This window comes from Anopheles gambiae, chromosome 2, assembly GCF_943734735.2.
Source record: "Anopheles gambiae chromosome 2, idAnoGambNW_F1_1, whole genome shotgun sequence".
NCBI classification, from domain to species: Eukaryota; Metazoa; Arthropoda; class Insecta; order Diptera; family Culicidae; genus Anopheles; species Anopheles gambiae.
In genome coordinates this window covers 22,495,612-22,519,208 of record NC_064601.1, presented here as the reverse complement: position 1 = coordinate 22,519,208, position 23,597 = coordinate 22,495,612, and the positions used below count along the sequence as shown (strand labels likewise).

The window sequence follows — 23,597 nt, the reverse complement described above, 5'->3', positions numbered from 1 at the left end:
GTGCTGCAAAATTGCAACATTATCACCTTGAGGTATGGAAAGAACAATTCATGCTCATTGCCTTGTAAGTGATATGCTACCAGAGGTTGATAGCAATATGCTTATGAGTGAGTTTTAATTGAAGTTTAACACGTTTTAGGAATGGAAATTTATTGAGAGCTACTCTATGGTGATAGAGGAGATACTCTTAAAATACGACTAAGGGTGAAAAAAAGGTTCAGCTAGTAGGGGGTTTAGAACGATGTCTCCAGAATATTTAGTGGAAGTTCAAATCCATATTTGGAGAATTATCAAACCACATTGTCCTAGCAAAAAAACTCAAATTCGTGGCAAATTTCAAATATTTCTTATTGAGAAAATATGAATTTTATAAAAACTCGATAGGTTTTACCAAAACATCAAACATATTTTTAAAAACTTCAACAATTTGGGATATAATGTACTATTTTAGAATCTGTTTGATGGTAGGATTGGATCATGGTTTTTAGACAAAACAGTAAAAAAAAATAAAAATTTATTTACATCAAAAGCCTAATATTAGACCATAGAATACAATGTTTTAAACCCAGATCGATAAATATTATACTATAACGAGAGATTTTTTAGTTCATCACGGTGATGTTATAAAGCAAACCGTTACCAGGAAACAAAAAAGGTTACAAAAACTTCTGTCTCAGAGTTTTTGGGCTTTATTTTCACTTTCCCATGTAGCCATGTAGCTCGAACTCTATAGCTGCTCTGAGACTGTTTAACGAAAATTCGTTCCGATATTTATGGAAGCTTAGTGGTTTTTAACAAACACACGGTAGTCTTTAGAATAGAATTTTGCGGCTGGTTATCAGGCTAACCTGCATTGTTCATGATGAAACTTAGGTGTACCGAAGTTGTTCGAACTTTATAGCATTTGAATTCATAACATCGATGCAAAATTGCACGTATGAGCTCTTGTTAAAGTTTCAAAGACTGACGGCATCAATCATCTCGTAGCTTTTTTTAACTAAATTTAAGCAGCGATCTTTAGCGTGCCAAAATTGGCTACAATATTGCAACATTTATTTAGCTTTTTGGTTGATTGAATCACTTAAATTAATTCCTTCTGTAAATTTCGTCATGGTGTATAATGTTTTTTGTTGCTATTTTTAAGTTTAAAATTAAAAACCAACCATAACGCCTATGAGTTCATAATGTCAATTGAAAACTAATTTGGTGCTCCACTCAATTGCAGGATAACAAATGAGGCTAATGTGTTTTGCGCCTGGCGGTATGCAAGGAAGCAGCGCACCATGTCGCACTACGGTGGGGAAGATAAGCAAGTGCCATAATTAATATGCCTACAAGATACAGTACCGCCATTAGGCGCTTGATTGGATCCGTCTTAAACAATGTGATCACCTCGCTTTCTTTGAACATGAAACATGCGAAAGGTTTTTGTATAAATAGTCAAACATGCTGCAGTGTAAAGTCACATCACAATCCGCCCCGGTTCAGTCAAACGCAAACAACAAACGCAAAACTACCAACCAACCTTACAATGGCTTTCAAAGTTGCTGCCTTTGCCATTCTGCTGGTCGTTGTCGGTAAGTTTCAGCAGTGTTTCACATGCCCTTTCTTGCTTCCAGTGCTTGTGTTTTGCGGGGAAACTAACTCCTTTCATTTGATCCCTGCTTTCCCGGTAGCCATCAATGCTGCCCCCCAGCTGGACCAGCTGCCCATGACGACGCCCGGAGTCGGTGAGATCCAGGCGCCGGTCGGTGGCAACCAGACGAACCCGGGCGATCTGCAGAACAACCTCAACACGACCGTGCCCGCTAACCCGGCCGAGGGTATGGGCGGTGCGGAGAACGCCACCATGCCGTCCAACATTGGCGGCATGCCGAACCAGCTCGGCACACGGCTCGCCAACCGTATCAACAGCCGCAACAACAAACACTAGAGCAAGGGGCAAATGGCTGATCTGGCAAAAACTGATTCGGATTAACTTGAAAATGAATACCAAAACTGGTGTCTGCAGACGTGCTGTGGATGTAGAATAAAGTTTGTACGATGAGACTACGCAAATGCTGATGAGTTGGTGTTGCAACATTTTGCCCGCAGCTAAATCACCCATTGGCTTGAAGGATATAGCATGGAGTTGCTCTTGAATCTTCAATTCATCATTAATTAACTACACACACACACACTCACACATACTCTCACACAAGCCATCCTACACCCTTGCTACAGTATCCGTTACAGGATCATCACGCAACCGTTCCAGCAAGCGCCTGAATTTACGCTGCCGGTACCGGGCGCACATGGATATTACCATGCGTTTCCGTTTGCTTGCGAGCGCTCGCCATATCCACATCCTTTGATCCGGTGCGACCTTAATGGGCTGTTTAAAATGCATACATATTCCCGATTACATTACCCGTGCCGGGGCGCACTCAGGCGCGTTTAATGTGACAACAAAATTGATTACCCAGACGGTTTGTCCCCGCGGGGGTTTGCGCGTTAACCACAGTTCAGGTGCGGTCGTTCGCCCTTAAAGCACGTCCCGGTCTGGTTTGTCACATGCCAGGCCCAGAGGGTTTTAAATTATTGGCTGAATTTTCTTTGCAAGGACTTCGTGCTCGCTTGACATTAAAGCTTCATCTCATGATTGGGGAAAAATTACCTATAAAAGCTTAATTTTCGCGCATTCCTGTTACTTGCCGATACCGTGCGGAAAACGTTCAACGAATAGGCATCAATTCATTATAATTGACCTCAGTGGTTTTGCTAAACACATGGAGACACACACACCAACACTCCCATACCATTATAGGCTTTTCGCTTTCCACCGATGGGAACAAACAATGGAGACACAATTGTAACGCGAATTGTCGACCAGCCATCGTTTCAGCGGACAAGAACATTTCCCCCCCCGATTGGCCTTGTCGGAAATGGGACCGGCTCATAATTCGATCAAATTGTCCATCATGTCATGCGGACTGTCAGGCGGACTGTCAACGGAAAAGATGTTTCAGCAGAGCAAGGCAAATTGTATAAAGCGTTCCACACTCACCAACGGGTTGCATTATTCCGCGCTGAACGTGAGATTGGTGCACACTTAGTTATCGTGTTTCGTGAAACTGTGAGTTGGTTTGATAATAATAATAGTAATAGTGGATAGAATTTTCCCCAAATTTCTCGTGCCAGTTTGCAACAGTACCAGAACAACCGGTCAGTTTACCAGTGGAGGTGAAAATCAAACACGGCATGCCTGTTTGCATGCGTACGATTTCATAATTCATCATCACTGCTTTCCTGCTTACGAAAGGGTTCTTCTGCGGGGTTCGAACGTGGTGTTTAAGCCTTCCGGGCCACTGTTCGGCACGTCACCGCAACCGTGCGTACCTTTGCGCACGAAATTGGAATTAGCAAACTTCAGCCTGTCGATGAAACGGGTCACATACATGCTTTCCCTCCCTTCGTCCACACAACACGAAACCTTGCGTGGAAACGTCCTATCGTCGTCCGCGCATGGTACGAATTTCGCCAAACTTCCACATGACATTTAACCCCAAAATGAAAGGAATTTTCACCCGCTTTTGTTCACATGTGTGTGTGCGTGTGTGTGGCTGTTTGTGCTCGTTCCCGCGAAATGATCCTCGCTAGTAGACAACGGCACCAGCGTGTTTGTCGGCGTGGCAAATTTCGAGGAAACTTTCATCAAACTGCTTCCCCATTGCCCGCGCCATATTTTTAACTCACTTACAGTAAATTTTCCCGAGAAAACTTAACCATGAAAAATGTGTGCGCTCGTTGTGCGCCACACATGTACGCCATGCTGCCGGGCGCTTCGTTCGGCGCTAAATGGCGCGAGGCACAGCAGCGTGCTAAGTAAAACTTATTGCGCCCTTAGGCGACGGTGGCGCCATCTAGGTGCGTTGTTGCCAAACGACCGAGCATTCTTCTACGTCCCAAAATCCTCCAAAAAAAGAACAATCCGATGCTGTAGGTTTTTGGAAGAAGTGGCATTCCCCCCCCCCCCCCCGCCCCTTCCGGCTGGCAGGGAGATTGTTTGGGGCTTTTCACCATCGTGCTCACGGCACGACACATGCAACCCATCCGGCACAACAAAGAAAGCCTCCTCCATAATTGATTGCCGATTCAGTGTGATTTACATGTGCTTACTCATGTACTGATGTGTGCCAACTCGCGTTTCGGGTCTGCCGATAAGGTTTGTTTTGCAAAAGTGTTTTCGGATTCGCCCGAAGCATAAATAATCCTTGCAACACATTACGGGATTAGCTTGAGGAGGGGTTTTGGGATGGGAGCGAAGAGGAGTTGTGCTCAGGGAGGATGTCTTCTGCGATGGTGATGTTATTCATACGTACGCGTGTTTGTGTGTGTGTGTGTTTGGGGTGAAGTTTTCGGAAGATTTTTCAACGCCCTCCTCACTATCCTTTCTTCGAATGATAAGCATGAACGATTGCCCAGAATGGGCCGGTTGATTGGGCGTGTAATTTCTTACGATGGGTTGAGCAGAAGCGGAGTTGGTGGAGTCAGTTTCAGTGTGAATCAATAAATTGCCGTTTAAGGGATGGAAAAATTGAGATGGCAAGTGTGCAGCATGAAATTGAGGCGGGCACATAATCGTCTTTGTATTGTTTGTAACGGATGTTTGCAAATTCAAGTTGCTGTTGCTATCAATAGCTGAGCACTGACAGAAGACTTTTATAGAGTGAGTTTGACATCTCTTCTCAATATTCCAGTCCAGCAACGAGAGCAGCTTTAAAACGTGCAGCTCGATAGTTAATCATCGTTCTAACATTATTCACCTAATAAGCCCTGTGCTTGTGTCGTCATAAAGGAACCACAACTACGAAGCGAAGCTTCAAGCTCCTTCCCAAGGGAGAAGAGAAGCGTTCCCTCCCTTACTATCATCATAGCAAATTCCATTTTCCATGCGTATGCGGACGGCAGCACATGAAATCTTAAAATAAACTCGCCCCCGGAATGAAACGAGCGGAAGCGTGGTGGAAGCTATTGCAAACATTTCTCCCAAAAACAAATAACTCTGGCTGAGGCCGGTGGCACAAAATCTCACCAGTTGGCACGGATGGGTAGCAAAGGCCAATGCCAAAGCTCACACATCCCAACCATTCGCGAGGCAGTGCAAACACAACGCACAATGCTTTACCACTGTTTACTTTAAAAAGCACCAGTTTCCACCAGTTCTGGATACCATTGCTAAATGCTCTCTTTCTCTCTCTGTCTCTCTCTGTCTCTCTCTCTCTCTCTCCCTCCATCTCTATCTTCATTTCTGAAATCGCACTCCCCCAAAACCGAACCTCACCAGCCCAATTTCAAGGACGAGCACGTCCACCGAAAATTCGTATTCTTCAAACTTCAACGACCTTCACAGAATCGTCGTCCAAAAATCGAACGCACGATGGTGGACTGGATGGGAAAATGCCCTCCCTTTTTGGCGGAAAAGTCGCATGAATCATGCACGCCACATTTATTTATGCTACCGGCCAGCAGGATCGTCCCCCCCCCCCCCCCCGCTTCCCCTCCTCCTGCTTTCCCGCCACACAAAATGCGTTCGCGTGAAATTGAAACCGACCGCTTTCCGTTGGTCCGTCGTTTTGTCGGCGTGCATTTTTCGTACGATTTTTGCACCAAAAAAAAAAGGAAAAAAAAACCGAAGGCATGGGAAATTGTGTTTTCCCTAAAACATTCGAACGAGCCGGGCGTATCTCATCGTTTCGCGCTTTTTTGTCGTTTTGGTCGCTGTTTTCGGGAACTTTACCGCGCGAAAGCACCACAGCTTTCAACGCATCTTTTCACCAGCCTGCTGCGGCTGTCGAGGAGTGTCGAAAAGTGAGAAAATATTTCTCAAACCCTGTCCTCTCTCTCTTCTCTTTTTCTCCCCTTTCCGCTTACCTTCCGAGGTGGCCGGTTTTTTTCGCAAAAACGTGCGCTCGTTTTTTTATTCCTTTTACACGAGTTTTCCCATGCAAATGCAGTCCACCGACATCGACATGGTCGCTCGGGACGTTTTGGGCGTTATTTTGATTCCAGTGCCTGCTTTGTTTCCGATTCGCGTTAAATTATAATTTTTCACCGTGCGAATGGAGTTGAGTCGGGGGAACGCTTTTCCGGGCGGGCCGCAAAAGGCGAACGAAAAGGCGCCTCGGAATGCTACTGCTTCTCCTGCTGGTAAGAAATATTGAACCCTTGTCGAGGTGGAAAGGTGCAAAATAAATATTAAATTTCCATCTCAATGCAACAGCAAAAAAAAAACCCTCACTCCAAAACGGTTTGAAAAACGATTCGAAGAAAAATCATCAAACTGATTCTCTTTTCCCTTAGGCGGTATCGCTATGCGCAGCAATAATCAATTGAAAGAGGAAGGGCAAGGGCACAAACAATCCCGCCGCGGGCTTTGATGTTCGTATCGTAATCGACACCGAGCTGTGTGTGTGTGTGCAGTGAGAGAGAAAAGAAAAGAAGAGAGCAAGCTTGCAATCCATTTTCCGACCCCTCCGACCGAGGGCCAACACGTAGCAATGCGTGTGCTGTACGGGAAACTGCTAATTGTGTGCCAACACAACAACGGCTTTCCGCTTGAATGAAAAAGCCCTTTCTTTGCCCTCCCTCGCGCACAGCAGCAAAACATTTACATTCGTGTGATAATGCTCCTTTCCATACGAAACGAAAGTGAGCGGTAATTAGAGATGGTGTTGGTGTTTTTTTGCTTTGCAAGAAAGCTTCTTTTTTGGTTTTCCATTTGGTGCTTGATTTAATAACCGAATGCAAGTACTAAAATGCAGTTAGTTGATTGTCTACAAATGGAATCTAAAAACCCTCACCCAAGTTTAACAAGTTCTTGCTGTTAGTATTTCCATTAATTTTGCATTACAAGCGACGCACACAAAAAGTATACAAACTTTCTCAAACAACTAATTTCTCGTCCCGGGCGGAAAAATCCGAACTAACACGACAAAAACTTCACCGGTGACAATAAACCAAGCGTACGAAAAAATGAGGGAAATTTTGCATATTGGCTCGTTTCAAAAGCCCATCCCGCTACAACCCCCCTCCCCCCCTCCCCGTTGTTGCTTGCTTGCTTGCAAGCCCATTCCCGTCCCATTTTCCGCTGCGCGTCGGATGCAAAGTGTTGCAATACCAAGCACCAAAACCTACCAACCCACCCGCCTGTCTACACGCCCGAAAAAAACATTGCCTTACTTTATGCTTTTCCTTGTTGGGGTTGGGTTTTCCAGCCAACACAGAAACTCACGCACACCGAAAATGAAGCAACGGTGCGCTTTTGCCGGGTGCGAAAAGTTGCTGCCGGCGGTGCTGCTGCTGCTGTTCGCGCTGCAGGCAACCGTCCCGGAAGGCACGGTCGCGGGCTGCAGCATGCTGAACAACGACAACGCCGAGCAGCGGGGCGCTGCCATGCTGGCCGATCCGGCCACCGTCAAACAGGTGCCCGAGGTGACGATGCAGGACGCGATCGCGCAGTGCAACCGGAGCTTCATCATCCAGCCGGAGTATCTGGCCGAGCTGAACCAAACCGGCAGCTTCCCGGAAGAAACGGACAAGATACCGCTGGTGAGTTGGTGTGTGTGTGTGTGGTAGCAGCAAACGTTGAAATCGATCGTTGATGGCTTTGATTGCTCTTCGCCCAGTGCTTCATCCGGTGCTATCTGAAAGCGCTCGGCATACTGACGGAGGACGATAAGGTGAACAAGGAGGTGGCGCTCGCCCGCAACTGGGCCACCTCGGGCGAAACCGTCGACGAGTGTCTGGAGGAGATGGGTAAGGGGTTTTCACCACGCAGTTTAACTGCACAACCTGCAGCTTCTTATGTACCTTTCTTGTGTTTAGCTGGTAGTGCCTGCGAACAGGCGTACTTCTTCACGCGCTGCGTCATGACCCGCGCCCTGGTGGATGGGAAGAGCAAGGATAACAAGTAAATAGGAAGCCCGCTGCCCGATACTCGATGCCCGAATCCCGCTTAGAAAGAGAACCTTGAACCTCTGCAACCGCTGTACATAGCTAACGGAGTGCACACAATAAACTGCATCACCTGTTGTTCCTTAGCATCCTTCAAAAAAGGGGACTACTCGCCTCGTGTGGACTTTTATTACTATTTAACTAACTCGAAAGCTCGACTCGCACCTAAACCGCCCGCCGACGCAGCTGCACCGCGTGCGGGAAGGCCAGATTGAGCGATATCTGGTACTGGTACCGGATGTCCTCGTAGCGCAGCTCCGTCGTCAGCTCGTAGTTCCGCAGCAGCTGGGCCAGCAGCGTCTTCAGGCTCATCATCGCGTACCGATAGCCGATGCAGCCCCGCGGCCCACCACTGAACGGCAGGTGGGCGTACGGGTGGCGCCCCCCGTCCGCCAGAAACCGGCCCGGCTCGAACTCGTCGGCCGTCGGGCCCCAAACGTCCTTCCGCCGGTGCAGCGCGTAGAAGTGAAAGAGAAACACGCTGCCCTGCGGGATGCGGTGGCCGTCCAGCACGATTTCGGCCCTGCTCTGCCGCCCAACGATGGGTGCGACCGGCATCAGGCGCATCGCCTCCTTCAGCACACACTCGAGATAGTGCAGATCTTTCATCAGCTCGATCGTTATCTCCTGATCGGGCGAGAAGACCAGCCCGGCCACCTCTTCGTACGCTTTCGTCTGGATGTGGGGATGCATCGCCAGCAGCAGACAGGTATGCGCTAATTGCGTTGCGGATGTCTCATTACCCTGGAGTGGAGTGTGAAAATTAGTTAAACGATCGTGGTGTTACCCAATCCCTGCCGCCCTACCGCTACGATCATCGTGTAGATGTGGTCCGAAATTTCCTCGTCGGAGAAGTGCCGTGCGCTCGGATCGGTCAGTGGCATCTTCATTAGCTGGTCGATGAAAATCTGCGGCTTTCGGTAGTGGTGCTCCTGCTCGGGTTCCAGCTTTTGGTTGCTATTTTCATCACACAAACGACCGATCTCTTCCCGCTTAGCCTGGATAATCTGGGAGGAGAAGGAGAATCAGGACATCAGTGAACGGGATGCTGACCGCTCAATCTCCCCCGTTTTACCTTGCTGGTAAACTGCTGGCAAATGTTGATTGCTCGCATCTCCTTCCGGTACAGCGCGGTGAACTGATAGATGAAGTCAATGTGCAGGAAAATGTTGAAAATTCGTACACCAATCGTTTTGAGTGCTCTGTTTGGTGGTGAAGAAGGGGATAAAATTTAAGCTTTTACTCTAGACTTTCGCACAGCAATAGGCTCAATAAGCTAACAAGAAATCATAATTAACTAAATTGGGTAAGCAGAACCGTGCACGAAGAGCTCGAACGGCACCGTTTAGCCGTTGGGGTTATCTAACCCCTTTTTAATAGCACCACCAGACATTGCAGCAATCAATCGCATAACGATTGCTTTCGCGCTACCTCTCCCCTCCTCCGCTCATCGCAAAACGCCCGCACCCGCGTGACACGTGCAATTGTAAGCCACAGTTGCCAAAACCACACCCGATTACCATTAGACTTGTGCACAAAACTGGCGCTGGCAATTGTGTCGCTAATATGCAACCATTTTTTAACGATAATCTCTCCACACATTAATCGCGTTTTGATGCGAAACGGCAACCACTTACACCTCCAAATTGGCGATGAACTGTTCGGCACCTTCACGCTCCAGCACCTTGCCGCCCAGCGAGGTGCGGCTTATCATCTCGAGCGTACAGGCCGAGATGTACTCGAGGATGTTGCACCGGTCGCCGGAGCGGGCGTACCGGTCCAGCCGCCCCACCAGCCGCTGCGTACAGTCGTTGAAGATCGGCACGAAGCTCTCCAGAATGCGGGCGTTGAACGTGGAGTTGAGCGTTTTCCGGTGCACCTTCCACACATCATCTGCACGGTAAAGAGCGGAAGAAACGGAGGTTTCCTTTACTAACACACATACAGAACCACACAGTGGCAATCCTTACATTTGGCCGCCAGCAATCCGTTCGGCAGCCGGACCACCTTGTACAGGTCCGGCTTGGCCTGGCAGTCCGGATGGGTGAGCACCTTCTGCACCAGCTCCGGATGGGTGAGGCCGATCGCGAGCTGCGACCCGAACCGCAGCGTAAACAGCCGATCGTGCTGCCGGAAGTGGCGATCCAGCACGAGAAACACCTCGCCCGGGCTTTTGCCGAGAAAATCGCCCACATTGCCCAGCCACCGGTGGGTGGGACGGGCGCGCGGAATGTCGTCGGCCCAGCGGAGCCGCTGCTTCCAGTACCAGGACAGCGTTACGGCGCACAGGCACGCCGCCAGTACAAACAGCCCGGGAAGCATGCCGATTTGGGATGGGTTTTGTGGACGAACCGACCGTTTCCACTGCACTGCAAAAATGCAACTGTCGCTCGCTGCAACATTGCACCATCGTCCGACGGTTTGGGGCTAATCAGTAAAACCGGGAGGGGAGGACCCCGACGAAAGGTACGTATTGTCGGTATGTTTCACCACCACCTTGCGACTTGCTGTTGACTTTACTTGTTAGGAGTCTCCCTTTTTGTGCTGGGGTGTAGGGGAAAGGGGTAAGTGAGCGAGCGTTTTTCCGCCAGCGACCCAACGGTGCGTGTACAATAAAATCGAAAATTAGTGCAAAACTCCGTTGGCACAGACGGTTGATGAGGCCCGGGCTACGGGGTGCGTACGTGAAACATAATTTATGCTATTATTTTTGCGATGTGCGGTGTGTTTGTGTGTGTGTGCGTGCTATTGTCTGGGAACTAATCGGCCGGGCTGATGTCTGAAATTACTACGGGGGTTTTTTTTCCTGCTACACGCAATGGCTTTCTCGAACGGCAGTAGACTCCAATAAATGGCAGGAGGTGAGTAGTACTAAGGGCAATCAATGCTATGAAGCAGGGGAATTGGCTGATGAAAGTGAAAGTATGGTAACTAGGCAATGGCTCAGTCCAGGGTGTATAGATAAAGGTACCACGCTGTTATAACACCGGGGGCGGGTCCAATTCTCATCAGACATTTAGACATTTTATTACACTTAGACTCTTTGTAATCTTAATATTTATTTTAACAGGACAGGGCAGGACTAATGCAATAACTTTTGGTGAACCACATAATGGAAAGGCATAGAGGTGTGAACACACCAAGATGAGAACTAAGTCATTTTACCCCTTTTCCATTTTACGGTGTATGAAATCAAAGAATGTGTTCCTGTATATATAAAACATAAAATATCACTCACTGCAATGTCCTCCAATCGTGCATGGAAGGGTTGGCTATGTTTTCTAGCATGGTCAACAACCCCCAACATTGAAGCTTTCTTCCATAAAGCTCCTCCGGCCAATCCAAAGCTCGCAAATCCAGCATGTGCGTTACATCGAAGAAGCGTTACCCGTTAGGCAAAAACCGGTTTTCACGAGCTCGCCAACGCTCCAAATCGGTGCGATTTTCCCTCGCTGTCGATCGTTTTTGAAAGTCGCTGTAAGGGTTAGCTATATCAAACAAGCGTAGGTGTAGGTGGAAGTAAACAAAAATGAACATGTTTCATGCATGATCAACATTTTTAACTCCATGTATAAAAATAATTAGGTGAATTTTCCATACATAAAATAGATTCCGGACTTTATCGCAATTTCTCAAATCTACCATTTGTTTTTATGCACACAGAACGTAAAGAAGTTATTGTTTTATTTTGATATTTATTAAACATTCTATTATATGAACAAACTCTATCTCCCGCTTCAAACATGATAAAAAGGACCAAGAATAGTTGCAAATCCTCGCTGAAGAGCATAAAGATGTGCACAGTTGTTTGCTGTCGTTCCAATTATCCTACAAAACTGGCTCATCAAAACCTTTCTTGGGTGATGCCGCCGCGCCAGTTTTGGTCTGGCCACACAGGTGACGATGCCGGTGGAAAGTTGGCTGCAAAATAACAAGAAATACATCAGCCTAAGCGTTCACTGTAGCATTGCCAAACAATCACAACATACCTACCTTTTAAAAATTATCTGCTACAGTGGCACAGCATCATATTTTGTTTATCTGGATTGATAAAATAACACGCCTATCCATATTATGTTGATTTTCATACAAAATAATCAACAGACTGTAGCACTTGTAATTCACATCAGTTACACAGTTTGTTTACGTTTTTTTTCACGCGTTCATGGGGGAGAAAGAGATGCCATGACACAACGAGGGAGAGAAACCCGTCCGGCAAAATGAGTGTATTTTTTGAGTGATTTGAGTGACGCTGTCGAAATACAGTGTCTCTTCGACCAATGAGTTACACCCTCGCGCGAGCCCTCCCCCTCCCCACCCGTAACGCACGGTGCGCTCTGCAGTTCTCAATGTGTTTGTGTTCTTTCGAGCCATGCTACCAACACATGTAAAGATAGTTGTTTCTTTCGTTTTTCGTTTTCTTTCATGCACTTATTCTAAAACTAAACACAAACACTGTCATTTTTTATTACATTAAACACTTTATTGAAACATAAAGTACACACAAAAGTACACATTTAGAATCCAATGACGTCATACCGGGTCGAGCCAGGCTGCGGGAAACTTGTCGACAATCTGCGTTGCCTCTGTTCAGCAAATTCTTACCTGTCGATGCACGCACTGCATGTGCGTCTGTACACACTGTTCACTTCACACTTTATCAAAACACACCGGCCCACGAGACTTATAACGAAATGCGCATCAACGCACAAACACTGCGCGCGGGACTTAGAACGAAACGCGCACAACCATCTCCGACAAAGCGTCGCGCTGTACTGCTGGTTTTGTACGCGTAGGAGGGGGGACATACGGATCGATGGTTCGATGCTGTAGTATAAACGAGACAACACGATGTGACGAGCAGCTCCAAGTTGAGCTCGCTGAAAGAAGACACACACACATTCACAGACGGCTCGTCAAATCACGGTATTTGTATTGGTGTTAGTGAAGCGCGCGTGTAAAACAGAATGCGAAATCTCATCGCAGCGCGTTTCTCCTTGCTTCCTCAAGCTTTCTCATACCCCTCGGCCTGAATCACTCAAAATTTGGGGTCTCATTGTTTGCGTGGAAATGAGCGAGATGCAGCGATTTTTGAACGTCAAAAACCCTCGCCATGTTATACGGGCGTTTGACAGCTGCCGCCATATTTGACGGCGTTTGATAAGCACTTCATCGAAAAAGGAAAAGTGTAAACAAACACCTCGTGAAAATTTCGATTCTCATTTGGGCGTGCTGTTTTCCCCGTTTTCTTTCAATTAAATCCTTCGCCCAGCGTAGTATAGTTGTGTGCTTGTGTGTGTGTACGTGAGTGTTTATCCTTCGATCGCAGGAAGCTAAACCGCTTGACGTTCTTGCGATGGAATTTGGTGGTTCAAGAACGCCAAGCCGACAGATTTCTGCATCATGAAATACCAGCAAAGGCGCCCGCGTACACGAGAATGAGTGCATCCGGCAAATCGGAAATCGATAACAGCGCTTTCATAGCTCTCTGTGTGTGTGCTGCTGCTGCTGCTGCTGCTGCTCTTTGTATTTTCTGATTTTCTACCACCGACCGATGGGAGCGAGTCTCAATTTTAACATGCACCGTACTTGCCTCATACACGCCGCATAGTAAAAAGAAATTGATTTTGCTCCTCATTGGGTTGGTCGGTAGAAGATGTCAAGCGTCGATACAAGGATGTCTCGTACATAGAGTAGCATAGTTTCGTTGTACTGTTAAAGATATAATAGCATTTGATCGTATCTAGCCGTATCTATTAGCTGTCCCCTTCGAACGACACCGGTTGTTGGGTGCAAGGGAAATATGGAAACTGTCGAAAGTGCACAGCCGCCTGGCAGTGAAGCGGATGTACAGGAGAACGAAACGGTGGCTACGACCGACGGTGGAGCGGGCATACCATCCGGGTGCCCGATGGCAAAGCGTAGAAAAGTCGATTCGTCATCCGGCAGTGGGAAAGGGAGCGAATCGGAGGAAGACAATTCGGCGAACGCGACACCGAAAGAGGCCGCTGCGGTGGATAACCTGCGCGAGTTTGACGTCCTGGATGAGGTGCAGGGTGATAACTCAGACGAGGACTCGGAAACGGGTGGTAAGCGATCGCTGTTTAACGAGGGAAGAAACAAATGAAATTAATAGTAATCTTATCCCTTTCCCCACCAGCCGGTGACATGGATGATGGCAGCTCGGAAGGATCGGACGTCAACTACGACGATATAGAGTCCATGCTGGATGAAGGCCTGCCGGAGGAGCTGCGCAACACGAACAAGAAGCAGCCGTACGAAGAGCGCTTCAAGCAGGTGCTCGAGGAGAAGGGTCGCAATCATTTCGAGGTGCTGCCGGAAGGATGGGTCCAGGCCACGCACATGAGCGGAATGCCGCTGTATCTGCACAAAGCGTCCCGCGTTTGTACCGCCTCTAGGCCATACTTTCTCGGGCCGGGCAGTGTGAGGGTAAGTAATTTCGCTGATATCGAGAGAGTGAGGAGTTTCTAATCCCTTTTTTTTCGCCTTTTCAGAAACATGAAATACCGCTCAGCGCCATCCCTTGTCTCAACTATCGCAAAGCGCTCGAGAAGGAGGATGAGCTGAAGAAGGAACTGGCGGCCGCTACCGCTGCCCAGGCAGCCGCCGCTGCAAACGGTGCCGAAAACGGCGACGCGAGCAACGAGGCTGCCAGCGAAGGACAGGAAGGAGGAGTCACCAAAGAAGCGGCCGAACCGGTCCCGGAGCGTCAGCTACACAACGCACAGCTGAGTAAAATGATTGCCAGCGCTACGACCACTGCCGAGGCACAGGCCAACGCCAAGCTGCTGCCGCTGAAGGTGAGCGCCAAGATCGAAACGGTCACCGAGAACCTGAAGGCCCAATCGCTCACCTCGGATGCGGTGGTGGAGTACTGCAAGAAGCTGTTCCGCTTCAAAACGATACGCGTGCTGCGCTTCAAATCGTGGGCAGCACGTCGCAAGTTCACCAAGCACCGGAAGCACATAAAGAACTTGCAGCGCCCGACGCTGCCGGACGGTACGAAGCTGATCACCTTCCCGATGCTGAACATCGAGGACGAACAGGGCAATCCGCACGCCCGGCCGAAGAAGGAGTGGATCATGAACCCGAACGGCAAGAGCTACGTTTGCATTCTGCACGAGTACGTGCAGCACGCCCTGCGCAAGCAGCCAACGTACGAGTTCAAGGAGCTGGAGAACGCAGCGACCCCCTACTCGGCGACGGTTACGATAAACGAGCTAAAGTACGGCACTGGCTACGGTACCAGCAAAAAGCAGGCGAAAAGTGAAGCCGCCCGTGAAACGCTCGAAATCCTCATCCCCGACATGAAGGACAAAATTACGGGCAAGGATGCGAAGGGTGCCTCGAACGGTGGTGGCGCCGGTGCTGGCGGCAGTGGCAGCGGTGGCTCCCAGCAGCAATCGTCCGATCTGCGCGAGCTGTCCGTGTTCGATGAGATCAAAATCGAGGACCCGAGGGTGGCCGAGTTTTGTGCGAAAACGACGGAACCATCGCCCCATGCCATCCTGCTTACCTGCCTGCAGCGCAACTTTGGGCTCGGCGAGGTGCACATCAACTACGAGGTGAACACGATGAAGCACCGGAAGAACGAGTTCACCATGACGGTGGGCAAGCACGTGGCCACGGTCGTGTGCAAGAACAAGCGGGACGGCAAGCAGCGCGCCTCGCAAGCCATCCTGCAGATACTGCACCCGCACATCAAGACCTGGGGCTCGCTGTTGCGACTGTACGGCAACCGGTCGGTGAAGTCGTACAAGGAGAAAAAGCAGGAGGAGCAGGAAATTACCGTGCTGCAGAGCAAGGCCGCCATCAACCAGCCGAACTACGCGATCCTGGAGAAGCTGAAGCAGGAAATGTCCAAGCTAGAGGAGCGGCAGCGCAATGTGCGCGTGATCGGTAAGTTTGTGCCACCGTCGGATGTGGATCTACCGACCGGGGCGGGGGCAAACTTAAAGAACGTGGATCTATAGGTGGGTTTGTGTTCGGCGCGAGACCCATCGGTGCGAGACTGAGCAGAAACTGTGCAGCACTCTGTAGCAGGGCAGCAAGCAGCAAAAATCCAGTGATTCAGCTAAGATTAGCAGCGACAACCGGCTGGCAACCGAGTGCCGCAGCTTACCTATTTGCAGAGCAGGCAATAACCATCACAATTCCTACAATCTTCATCATTTCCCGTGCTTTCTCAGCCCAAGCAGGAGGGGGGAAAGTCCTTTAAATAGATTTATTCTTAATTTTATCTACTACATCCATAGAAAAAGTCAGAAATCGTTGTATATATAACGAACGCTGTAAAAGTGAGGAGCGTAGCAAGTGCACACAACACTAAACGAGAATTGATTCGCCAAGAAAACGGTAAAGCCATACATTAAAGCAATTCAACGTCTCTTTTCATTCAATGCATCGTAATGGGTGAAAGAAAATTCCTTTGCAGCGAATAAGGAATAAGGTAAAAGCAGTTAAAAAGGTTTCTTTCTACAAATTAACCATACCGTGACGCTGGCAGCGGAGAGTTTGTTAGGAAACATTTGTGGTTTTAATTTATTTCTTTGCAAATTGTTTCTCTTCCCACCTTCCCACCGCTGTATGAACTGAGGCTTCGTCGGCCGAATCGATCGAGAGCACTGTCTGAGTGTGTTAAAGTTAGGTAGATCCGCCGCATGACATTAAAGAGCTACAGTTTAATGGTGAAACATGCTTCTACTAGTCTTCCTACCACATACACGGATACACACATCTCCGAGGACGCTTCCGATTTTGGTCATTTTTTTGAAGTTTCGCATGCATGGCCCAGTGTCAAGTACACCACAGAACATCCATCCCCTAGCCCCTAACACCGTTTTTCTTTTTTGTGCTTTATAGTGTTTGTCTGTTTGTTACTTAATCTAATGAATGCGTGTGTTTGCTTGCTTGCGATAGTAATGCTCATGATGCTAATAGTTTAATAATTATGGCTCAACATAACTTCCGTTGCGCTCGTCGCTTCTTAACCACTAAAGCGAAGCTTAACTTCTACTACATCTTTGTTTTTTTTTTCTCCAAAGACTCTTCTAATGAATCTTTACCGCCACCAGAATGTTGCCGTATGGATCCGATTACGTTCGCTACTCCCTTCTCAAACCATTGAAATTATCATGCAGCAGTTAGCTGTGGTGCAATTGAGTTAGGTGCCTTTTGGTTTAACGGTTGTTTGCATAGTTTTATCTAATTCCACTTTACACACATATACGACGTAATGGCTTTCACCCTGCCACCTTCACACAAGCCTAGTGCTCGGGTGAGGCGCAGGAATGAAAAAGCGAATCCGAATTAGATTTTTTCGCGCTTTTGTTTTGAGTTGCATTTTGGGTTGGTTTGTGCGTTTGTTATTCGCTCTCTCTCTCTTTATTTCACAGCATCCCTGAAGCATTTTGTTTTGGTAGCTTTGCAACCGTGCCATTTGAGATGCATTGCATTAGCTGAATGTCGCTGCTGCTGCTGCTGCGGCTGGCTCCATCGTTTTGATATCACATTTAAGTATATTTGTATGCTTTGCTGACCAGTTTATGTACAGTTGATCAGTTGGTTTTTTTTTTGTTTGAGTAATTATTACTATTATTAATTCCCGCCTGCCTTTACTAAACATGCATGGTTGCATTGGGTTAAGAAACCTGGAATTTCAAAAAGAGGGGCCTTGTTGTTGCGTGTTTGATGAGTAAAGTAAATAGTACGGTTTTAACGGTGAGCACCACGTGGTCATGTGTATTGGACACGCATCACGGGCAAGCGATCCTTGAACGCGTGTTGTCAGATTTTGTGCAGCACTGTGTTGTGAAGCTTTTTCCTGATTTTGTACATCTCATGTTGTATGCTTTGTGACTAGGTATTTGTATGTGTGTGTGTGTGTTTTAGGTTTAATTTTACGTTTTTTAGGCACTTATACAATTATTTGCGGCCTATCTTTTTTTTAAATAGTTTCATCCTGTTCCTCTACCATTTCTCTCCACGTTACCCATACCTGGTATTTACCTTACTCGCTAGCAAAATTGTGTTGTGTGTTGGTCGATTCGAACTCGTACACGCGGGGATTGTGTACTAATGGGGGCTGAAAGTAAAAAAAAAGCTACATACAAACTAATCTCCTCCACCCTTCTGCGCCGGGTGGGTCGGGATGACCGTCGCTTAATCCATTCCTGATGCCACGAAGGCTTAGTGTGGCGCGGCCCCTTTCACCCTGACACTCTCTCTCTCTCTCTCTCTCTCTTTATTAATCTCTCTACATCGGGAAGGTCAGGGCATTGCCGCTTGAAACCATCGCTACTGGTGTGGTGCATTCGCTTTTCGCCTAGCCATGAAAACCCGTCCAGCAGGGGGATGAGGCTAATGCGTAGTGCGTACAATTTTTACAATCCTACCCTTATCCTTATCGGGTTGTTTTGTTGGTGGTTCCCCTTTTTTTTTTGTTTTCGTTTGAGTGTTTGCAAATTTCAATACCAATCTGGTGCAATAATATGTACTACATCATTTGTTGGGTGGTGGTGGTGTGTTTTGTCGTCCCCGCTTCTCCAGAAAGAATATGATAGGATACGGCCCATAAAGCAGCTTTTCGTCTACCATTATGAGTGTTTTTTTGTTGTTGTGGTGTAATTTACTTCCCTAACTTGCTTCTTTTGCTCCTGCACAGGAAACAGCGCTCCAATAAATAAGAACATTTACTGATGAGTGGACAAAATCCCCAAAAAACACAAGCTGGCTTGCGGCTGCTGCTGCTGCTGCTGCACCCTACAACAAGGAAACAAATGATGCCCTCTGTTTTGGCAGGGTGAAAATGTCCCGTTTTTTCTCTCTCTCCAGCAGCACCATGCAGCGCTGGATGATGGACAGCCGTTGAAGGCAAAAACGCAAGTGATGGTGGTTAGAAAAATGCTCAAAATAGTGTAGTGTCGTAAGCATGCATGCTTCCTTCTGCCTGTTTTGCTGCTATATTGAGGGGGCTGCTGGGACTGGTACAATATGTTGTCATTGTCACTGCTTTTTCTTCTTTTCACAGCGATCTTCCCCACACAGTAACACACACAAATAAGATTTGATCTTGAAATACAAGCAGCATCATAAAGTTGGATTTGTACGTATAATGTTTTGGGCATGCCGTGTGTGCGTGTGTGTGTGTGTGTGCCTGCCCGTTGGGATTGGGGGTGGCCGAGAAACTGAAAGTCCACTTTCACCACTATCACACCACCATCAGGGAAGAAAGCTACATTGTTCGGATTTATTTGCACCCCTTTTTTCCTAGCATTGGTCTAGCATAATAGAACGGAAATGGAACTGCTTTGCTGCGATTCCCTCTACTCGCTCCCTCTCTTACACTAACAATTCTTTTTCTTTGTTTTTGCTAACGAGACGGATCTTGTGTGTGTGTGTGTGTGTGTGTGTGTGTGTGTGTGTGTGTGTGTGTATGTGCGAGATTTAACAACATATATGCTCTGTATGGTACGCGTGAACTCTACAACACGCGCATACGCTCTGCCTCTTTTCAATTCGATCTGCATTGCACATTGGGGGCCACACGCGAAATGTGAGTGGCGACATTAACAAAACGTGTCCGTTTTACAATTACAATCACCTGTGTGTGCGTGTGTTTATGGTCACTGCTTGTTTTATGGCATTACAATTTACAACTGATGCTAGAACCGTGTAGACAATATGTTCCTTAACTGTCTAGTAATTGGGTTTTGCTGTATGCTGTTGCGTTATGTATTTATCTTGTGAGTTGCTTTTGATTTGCTCTTTTTCACCATTTCTTCCTTCCTATCAATAGCGCTCTATATTTATTCCATTGTGTATGCTTCCTATTTTCAAGCTTTCGATAATTATTGATATAGTATCTCCTTTTCCATATAAATGTCTGGTACGTTTGTATCAATTTCATGCAGTTAAAGAAAACATTTACCTATGCGATTTGTGTATGGTTTTCTTTTTCTTTGCAATTCTTTTGTGTGCCTTTATGTGCAGCTCTGTATCCCCGCACATTGCCTTGCTAATGGTAAGAAAAATTATTTCTAAACTCATACACAAAAATACACTGTATCAAACCATTCCCCCAAGGGTGGATCCCCTGCGGATCCTGCGAAACGAGCGTTAAAGCGATTTTTTGTCTGTGTTTTTGATTGGTTTTGTTGTAGTTTTGTATTATATATTGGTCATAGTTTCCCCTCTAACTCCCCACCCCCCTATCCCCACCACCTGAAGGACTACGCTGAATCTGTGTGCCTTCATAAGACATCGTACGAGGGCGGACCCCTCACCCAGCTGTACTTTGTTTTCCGATCACTTTGTTAGCTTCCGTTGACGGTACGAAGCCATCCGGACGGTTGGGGTGGAATGGTCACTGACCCGAACAGTGCCGTACCGAGGGCAACGATCACCACGACCAGTGGCAGGGTGGGCGAGCACCAGGACCTTGCCGATGGCTGGGCAGCATTACAGGCGTCCGCATCGTTGCAGCTCTGCAGGCATCCGTGCACGTATCTGGTGGGACGATTGTTGGAAAGGGGGGAGAAGAAAATGAACGCCAGTTACTGTGGAACCGTGGTTTTTGAGAAAATCGAATCGATTATCCCGCGAATCGATGGTCCTCTTACCTATCGTCGTAGTAGAACCGTCCGCAGTGTGACATGCGAATTATTTCGGTATCCGTCGTCAGGGTGCCACTGTCCAGGGCGCATCCACGAACGGTGATCGTTTCACCGGTGTCATCTGCAGAACAGAAACGAGAGAGAGAGAGAGAGAGAGAGAGAGAGAGAGAGAGAGAGAGAGTAAGAAAAAGCGATAGCACATCAAATGGAATTGAATCGCGATCGATGGGTCGGTTCATTTTCACTTATTTTAAATGGGATTTGGGGAATCATCACGCGTTTGCAATTGCAATACGTCCCTAAATCGATACAGTTAGCTTTTAATTAAAACACGTACATCCAAACATGCAGGATGCCGGATGGACTTTCCCACCTATCATCATTACAAGGCAATTAGTTGCACCTAAGCTAATGCCGATCGATGCGTTTGTCACGTCCTTAACGGCTGCAATTAATGGAATTTCCATGGTAATTCCTATCCAGCCTTTTCGCTGTATCGCTTCAAGCGTGTGTTTTGTTTGTTATTTCTTCTTTTTTTGTGCCACTTTGCCTTGCTGCACTTTATGCATCATCGACCTTGCTGGCCAAGTATTGGCGCCGGTACATGCGTACCAGACGACACCAGACACACAGGCACTAAATTTCACACGTCACTTTATGGTGCACCGGGGTGCGACGGGGTGGTATTTGGACGCGTGGTCCTCCTCTACCTTGGACCGTGGATCGTGCTAGCAGGAAACAACCAGGCCACATGTTGACAACTCTGGGAAGATACGATGTGGCCTTTTGATCCTTGTTTTGCTCCAAAGGTCAGAACAGAGCTGACAAGGATTGTGTGTGGCTGCGTGTGTGTCGTGTGAGTAATTGACTTTTGTGCAATAACAAAACAAACCGTGCTGTGTATGGTGTGTTGTGGTTGTGTACAATGCATCCAATAAAGGCACAGCAATCAACCATTTACAGGCCACAGGAAATGAAATGGATGCTTTGGTGTTATTTTCATGTTGATTGGTTTAGAGGTTTTTTTTTATCATTTTTGTATAAAGTGTACCACCCCAAGTAACCAAAAAAAAGATTTAAAAAAAACTTGCGATTTGAACCCGTCTCGGCGGATACAAAACATGGTCGGGCAACGCATACGGCTAAAAGTAAGAAACAAATTTGCTGTGTTATTTATCAATATGAATGTAATTTTGACAAACATTAGACACTTTTTTACTGTTTTCTGAGGTAGTTTTGAATTTGAATTGAATGAACAGCATTATTCACCGCTCGCGAGAGGTTTTCCAACATTTCAGCTATCCCAAATATATGACAAACTATCGAGAAACATTGCACAAGCGGCGAATAAATGGGGTGAATCTTTGCAACCCGACATAGAAATACACTTCAATAAACAGTTTTCATCAGCACTTTCCAAACGATTGCACGAAGCTCATCGATCTAACCTTTTCTGCGCAACGCAACATTAAACATTCGCTGCACTACTAGCTACATTGTAGCGCTGACCTCTGCACCGCACCCCGGTGGGATGGGGGAAAAAAACAATAATAAATAAAGAAAATGGAAAGAAACAAGCGAACCAGCGCAATAATACTCACCATAATAGCCGGCAATTTTGATGCAGGACGTGGCCGGAAACAGCCCATCCCGGCCCTTGCGGCCGCCCATGCACGGTGACTCCAGGATCGCCGCCGAGTAGTTGTTGTGGAACGGATCATCGCACGCCTTATTGGCACCGTTCATTGAAACGCACTTAAAGCAATCGATACCGTGCGCTGGTAATGGAGGCGGCGCATGTTGTTTTTTTTTTTTCAAGCGCAGATGCGGGGAGAAAATAGAGAAAAAGGAAACGTGTGATTTAACACCGAACACAAGTGACTGAATGCATAGCAGCGAGAGAGAGAGCGAGCGAGAGAAAAATACAGGTAAATGAAACTGTTTTCTTTAGGTGGGTGGGATGGCCAAAACTTGGCAATGAAAAGGATCATAAATCAATTTATTTTCCCTACTCGCACACTCGGGCTGGAGCAATCTCCAAAGATGGTACAGTTTTTTTTTTGTTGCTGATTATTTGTAGCATAATTCGATTGTACAGTGTTCTGTATTCCATTGAGAGATGCTGAAGCTAGTTTTGGATGGAAAAAGGCGTCACTATTCGACAAGTTCGTTAGAGAAATGACAAGTTCTATTTGGCAACGGACAAATTCCATTGTTTTTTTTTTTTTGTTTTTCACCAAACCTCTCGCTAGCTGCTTGGCTTGCCTTGCGCAAAAAGGACGCAAAAACTGTTTTACAAACATTAAATTCGCCCTTGCACAGACATTCACGCACACGTGCGCTATGCAAATGCAAGATTTACGTTAATTGGCTTATGAATAAAAGATGGTGTGTGTGTGTGTACGCTCACCTGGTCCCTCCCTCAGCATTCCGTACCACCGGGGCGCAGGCAAAGGGAAAGGGACCGCCTGGAACTCTGATTGCATCTCCTTCGGGCGCTTCAAACACAAGCAGACACACACACACACACTCACACACACACACATACTTCGCACTCTTTGCATTCGGTAGTACGTGTTCACGTTGATTAATTATGTATTTTCGTATGCGGACCCGAAGGACCATCGAATAATCAAGCCAATGGGTGCGCGACGACCAAACATGTCACCCACCTTCCCCACCACCACCACCACCATCACCACTGTGAAGTTGTTTGTCACGTAAACAAAAGCTTCGTAAACAATTTGTGGCAAAGAATGGATTGGCGCACACACGCATTTTACTGCATCGCTGCACACAAACATCGTGGTCATATATAGGGCCGGGGCATAGTGCATTGCCGTGATACCACCACCTACAGCTGCACCCATTTTCCTCCATATTTCCCTTTGCCAATTATGGTTGGCTTGGTTACCCACGCTGCTAATAAATTATGAACAGGGTCGAACAACAATCACACAAACAAAC

At 47.2% G+C, this 23,597-nt stretch overlaps 5 protein-coding genes across 6 annotated transcripts in view; 3 read left to right on the top strand and 2 right to left on the bottom strand.

Moving 5' to 3' along the window:
* Positions 1 to 1,435: 1,435 nt before the first annotated feature.
* On the top strand, positions 1,436 to 2,058 carry LOC11176043 (uncharacterized). Its single transcript, XM_003436104.2, has 2 exons — positions 1,436 to 1,577; positions 1,677 to 2,058. Exons 1-2 carry the CDS (start codon positions 1,532 to 1,534, stop codon positions 1,931 to 1,933), a joined length of 303 nt encoding a protein of 100 aa, XP_003436152.1. The 5' UTR covers positions 1,436 to 1,531; the 3' UTR covers positions 1,934 to 2,058.
* A 983-nt stretch (positions 2,059 to 3,041) lies between these two features.
* Positions 3,042 to 8,090, top strand: LOC1273409 (uncharacterized). Its single transcript, XM_312383.4, has 4 exons — positions 3,042 to 3,115; positions 7,257 to 7,590; positions 7,668 to 7,797; positions 7,867 to 8,090. The coding sequence occupies exons 2-4, from the start codon at positions 7,285 to 7,287 to the stop codon at positions 7,953 to 7,955; spliced, it is 525 nt and encodes a 174-aa protein (XP_312383.3). The 5' UTR covers positions 3,042 to 3,115; positions 7,257 to 7,284; the 3' UTR covers positions 7,956 to 8,090.
* Positions 8,080 to 10,581, bottom strand: LOC1273410 (probable cytochrome P450 313a4). The gene is made up of 5 exons (XM_312384.5): positions 9,966 to 10,581; positions 9,633 to 9,888; positions 9,071 to 9,197; positions 8,802 to 9,002; positions 8,080 to 8,739 (listed from the first exon to the last, which is right to left on the bottom strand). The coding sequence occupies exons 1-5, from the start codon at positions 10,315 to 10,317 to the stop codon at positions 8,161 to 8,163; spliced, it is 1,515 nt and encodes a 504-aa protein (XP_312384.5). The 5' UTR covers positions 10,318 to 10,581; the 3' UTR covers positions 8,080 to 8,160.
* A 2,536-nt stretch (positions 10,582 to 13,117) lies between these two features.
* On the top strand, positions 13,118 to 16,393 carry LOC1273411 (microprocessor complex subunit DGCR8). Of its 2 annotated transcripts, none has more exons than XM_061642573.1 (4): positions 13,118 to 13,299; positions 13,743 to 14,084; positions 14,156 to 14,445; positions 14,511 to 16,393. In XM_061642573.1, exons 2-4 carry the CDS (start codon positions 13,799 to 13,801, stop codon positions 15,987 to 15,989), a joined length of 2,055 nt encoding a protein of 684 aa, XP_061498557.1. In that variant the 5' UTR covers positions 13,118 to 13,299; positions 13,743 to 13,798; the 3' UTR covers positions 15,990 to 16,393. The 2 variants fall into 2 exon arrangements, with proteins under 2 accessions (XP_061498557.1, XP_312385.6); XM_312385.6 differs by having other exon boundaries at positions 13,140 to 13,295.
* A 136-nt stretch (positions 16,394 to 16,529) lies between these two features.
* Positions 16,530 to 23,597, bottom strand: part of LOC1273412 (uncharacterized) — a 58,309-nt gene continuing 51,241 nt past the window's right edge. Inside the window, exons 4-6 of the mRNA XM_061642579.1 lie at positions 22,232 to 22,408; positions 20,637 to 20,751; positions 16,530 to 20,523 (exon numbers count right to left, since the gene is read on the bottom strand). Coding sequence (XP_061498563.1) covers positions 20,331 to 20,523; positions 20,637 to 20,751; positions 22,232 to 22,408 — 485 coding nt within the window. The 3' untranslated portion in view covers positions 16,530 to 20,330. The remainder of the gene's footprint in view (positions 20,524 to 20,636; positions 20,752 to 22,231; positions 22,409 to 23,597) is intronic.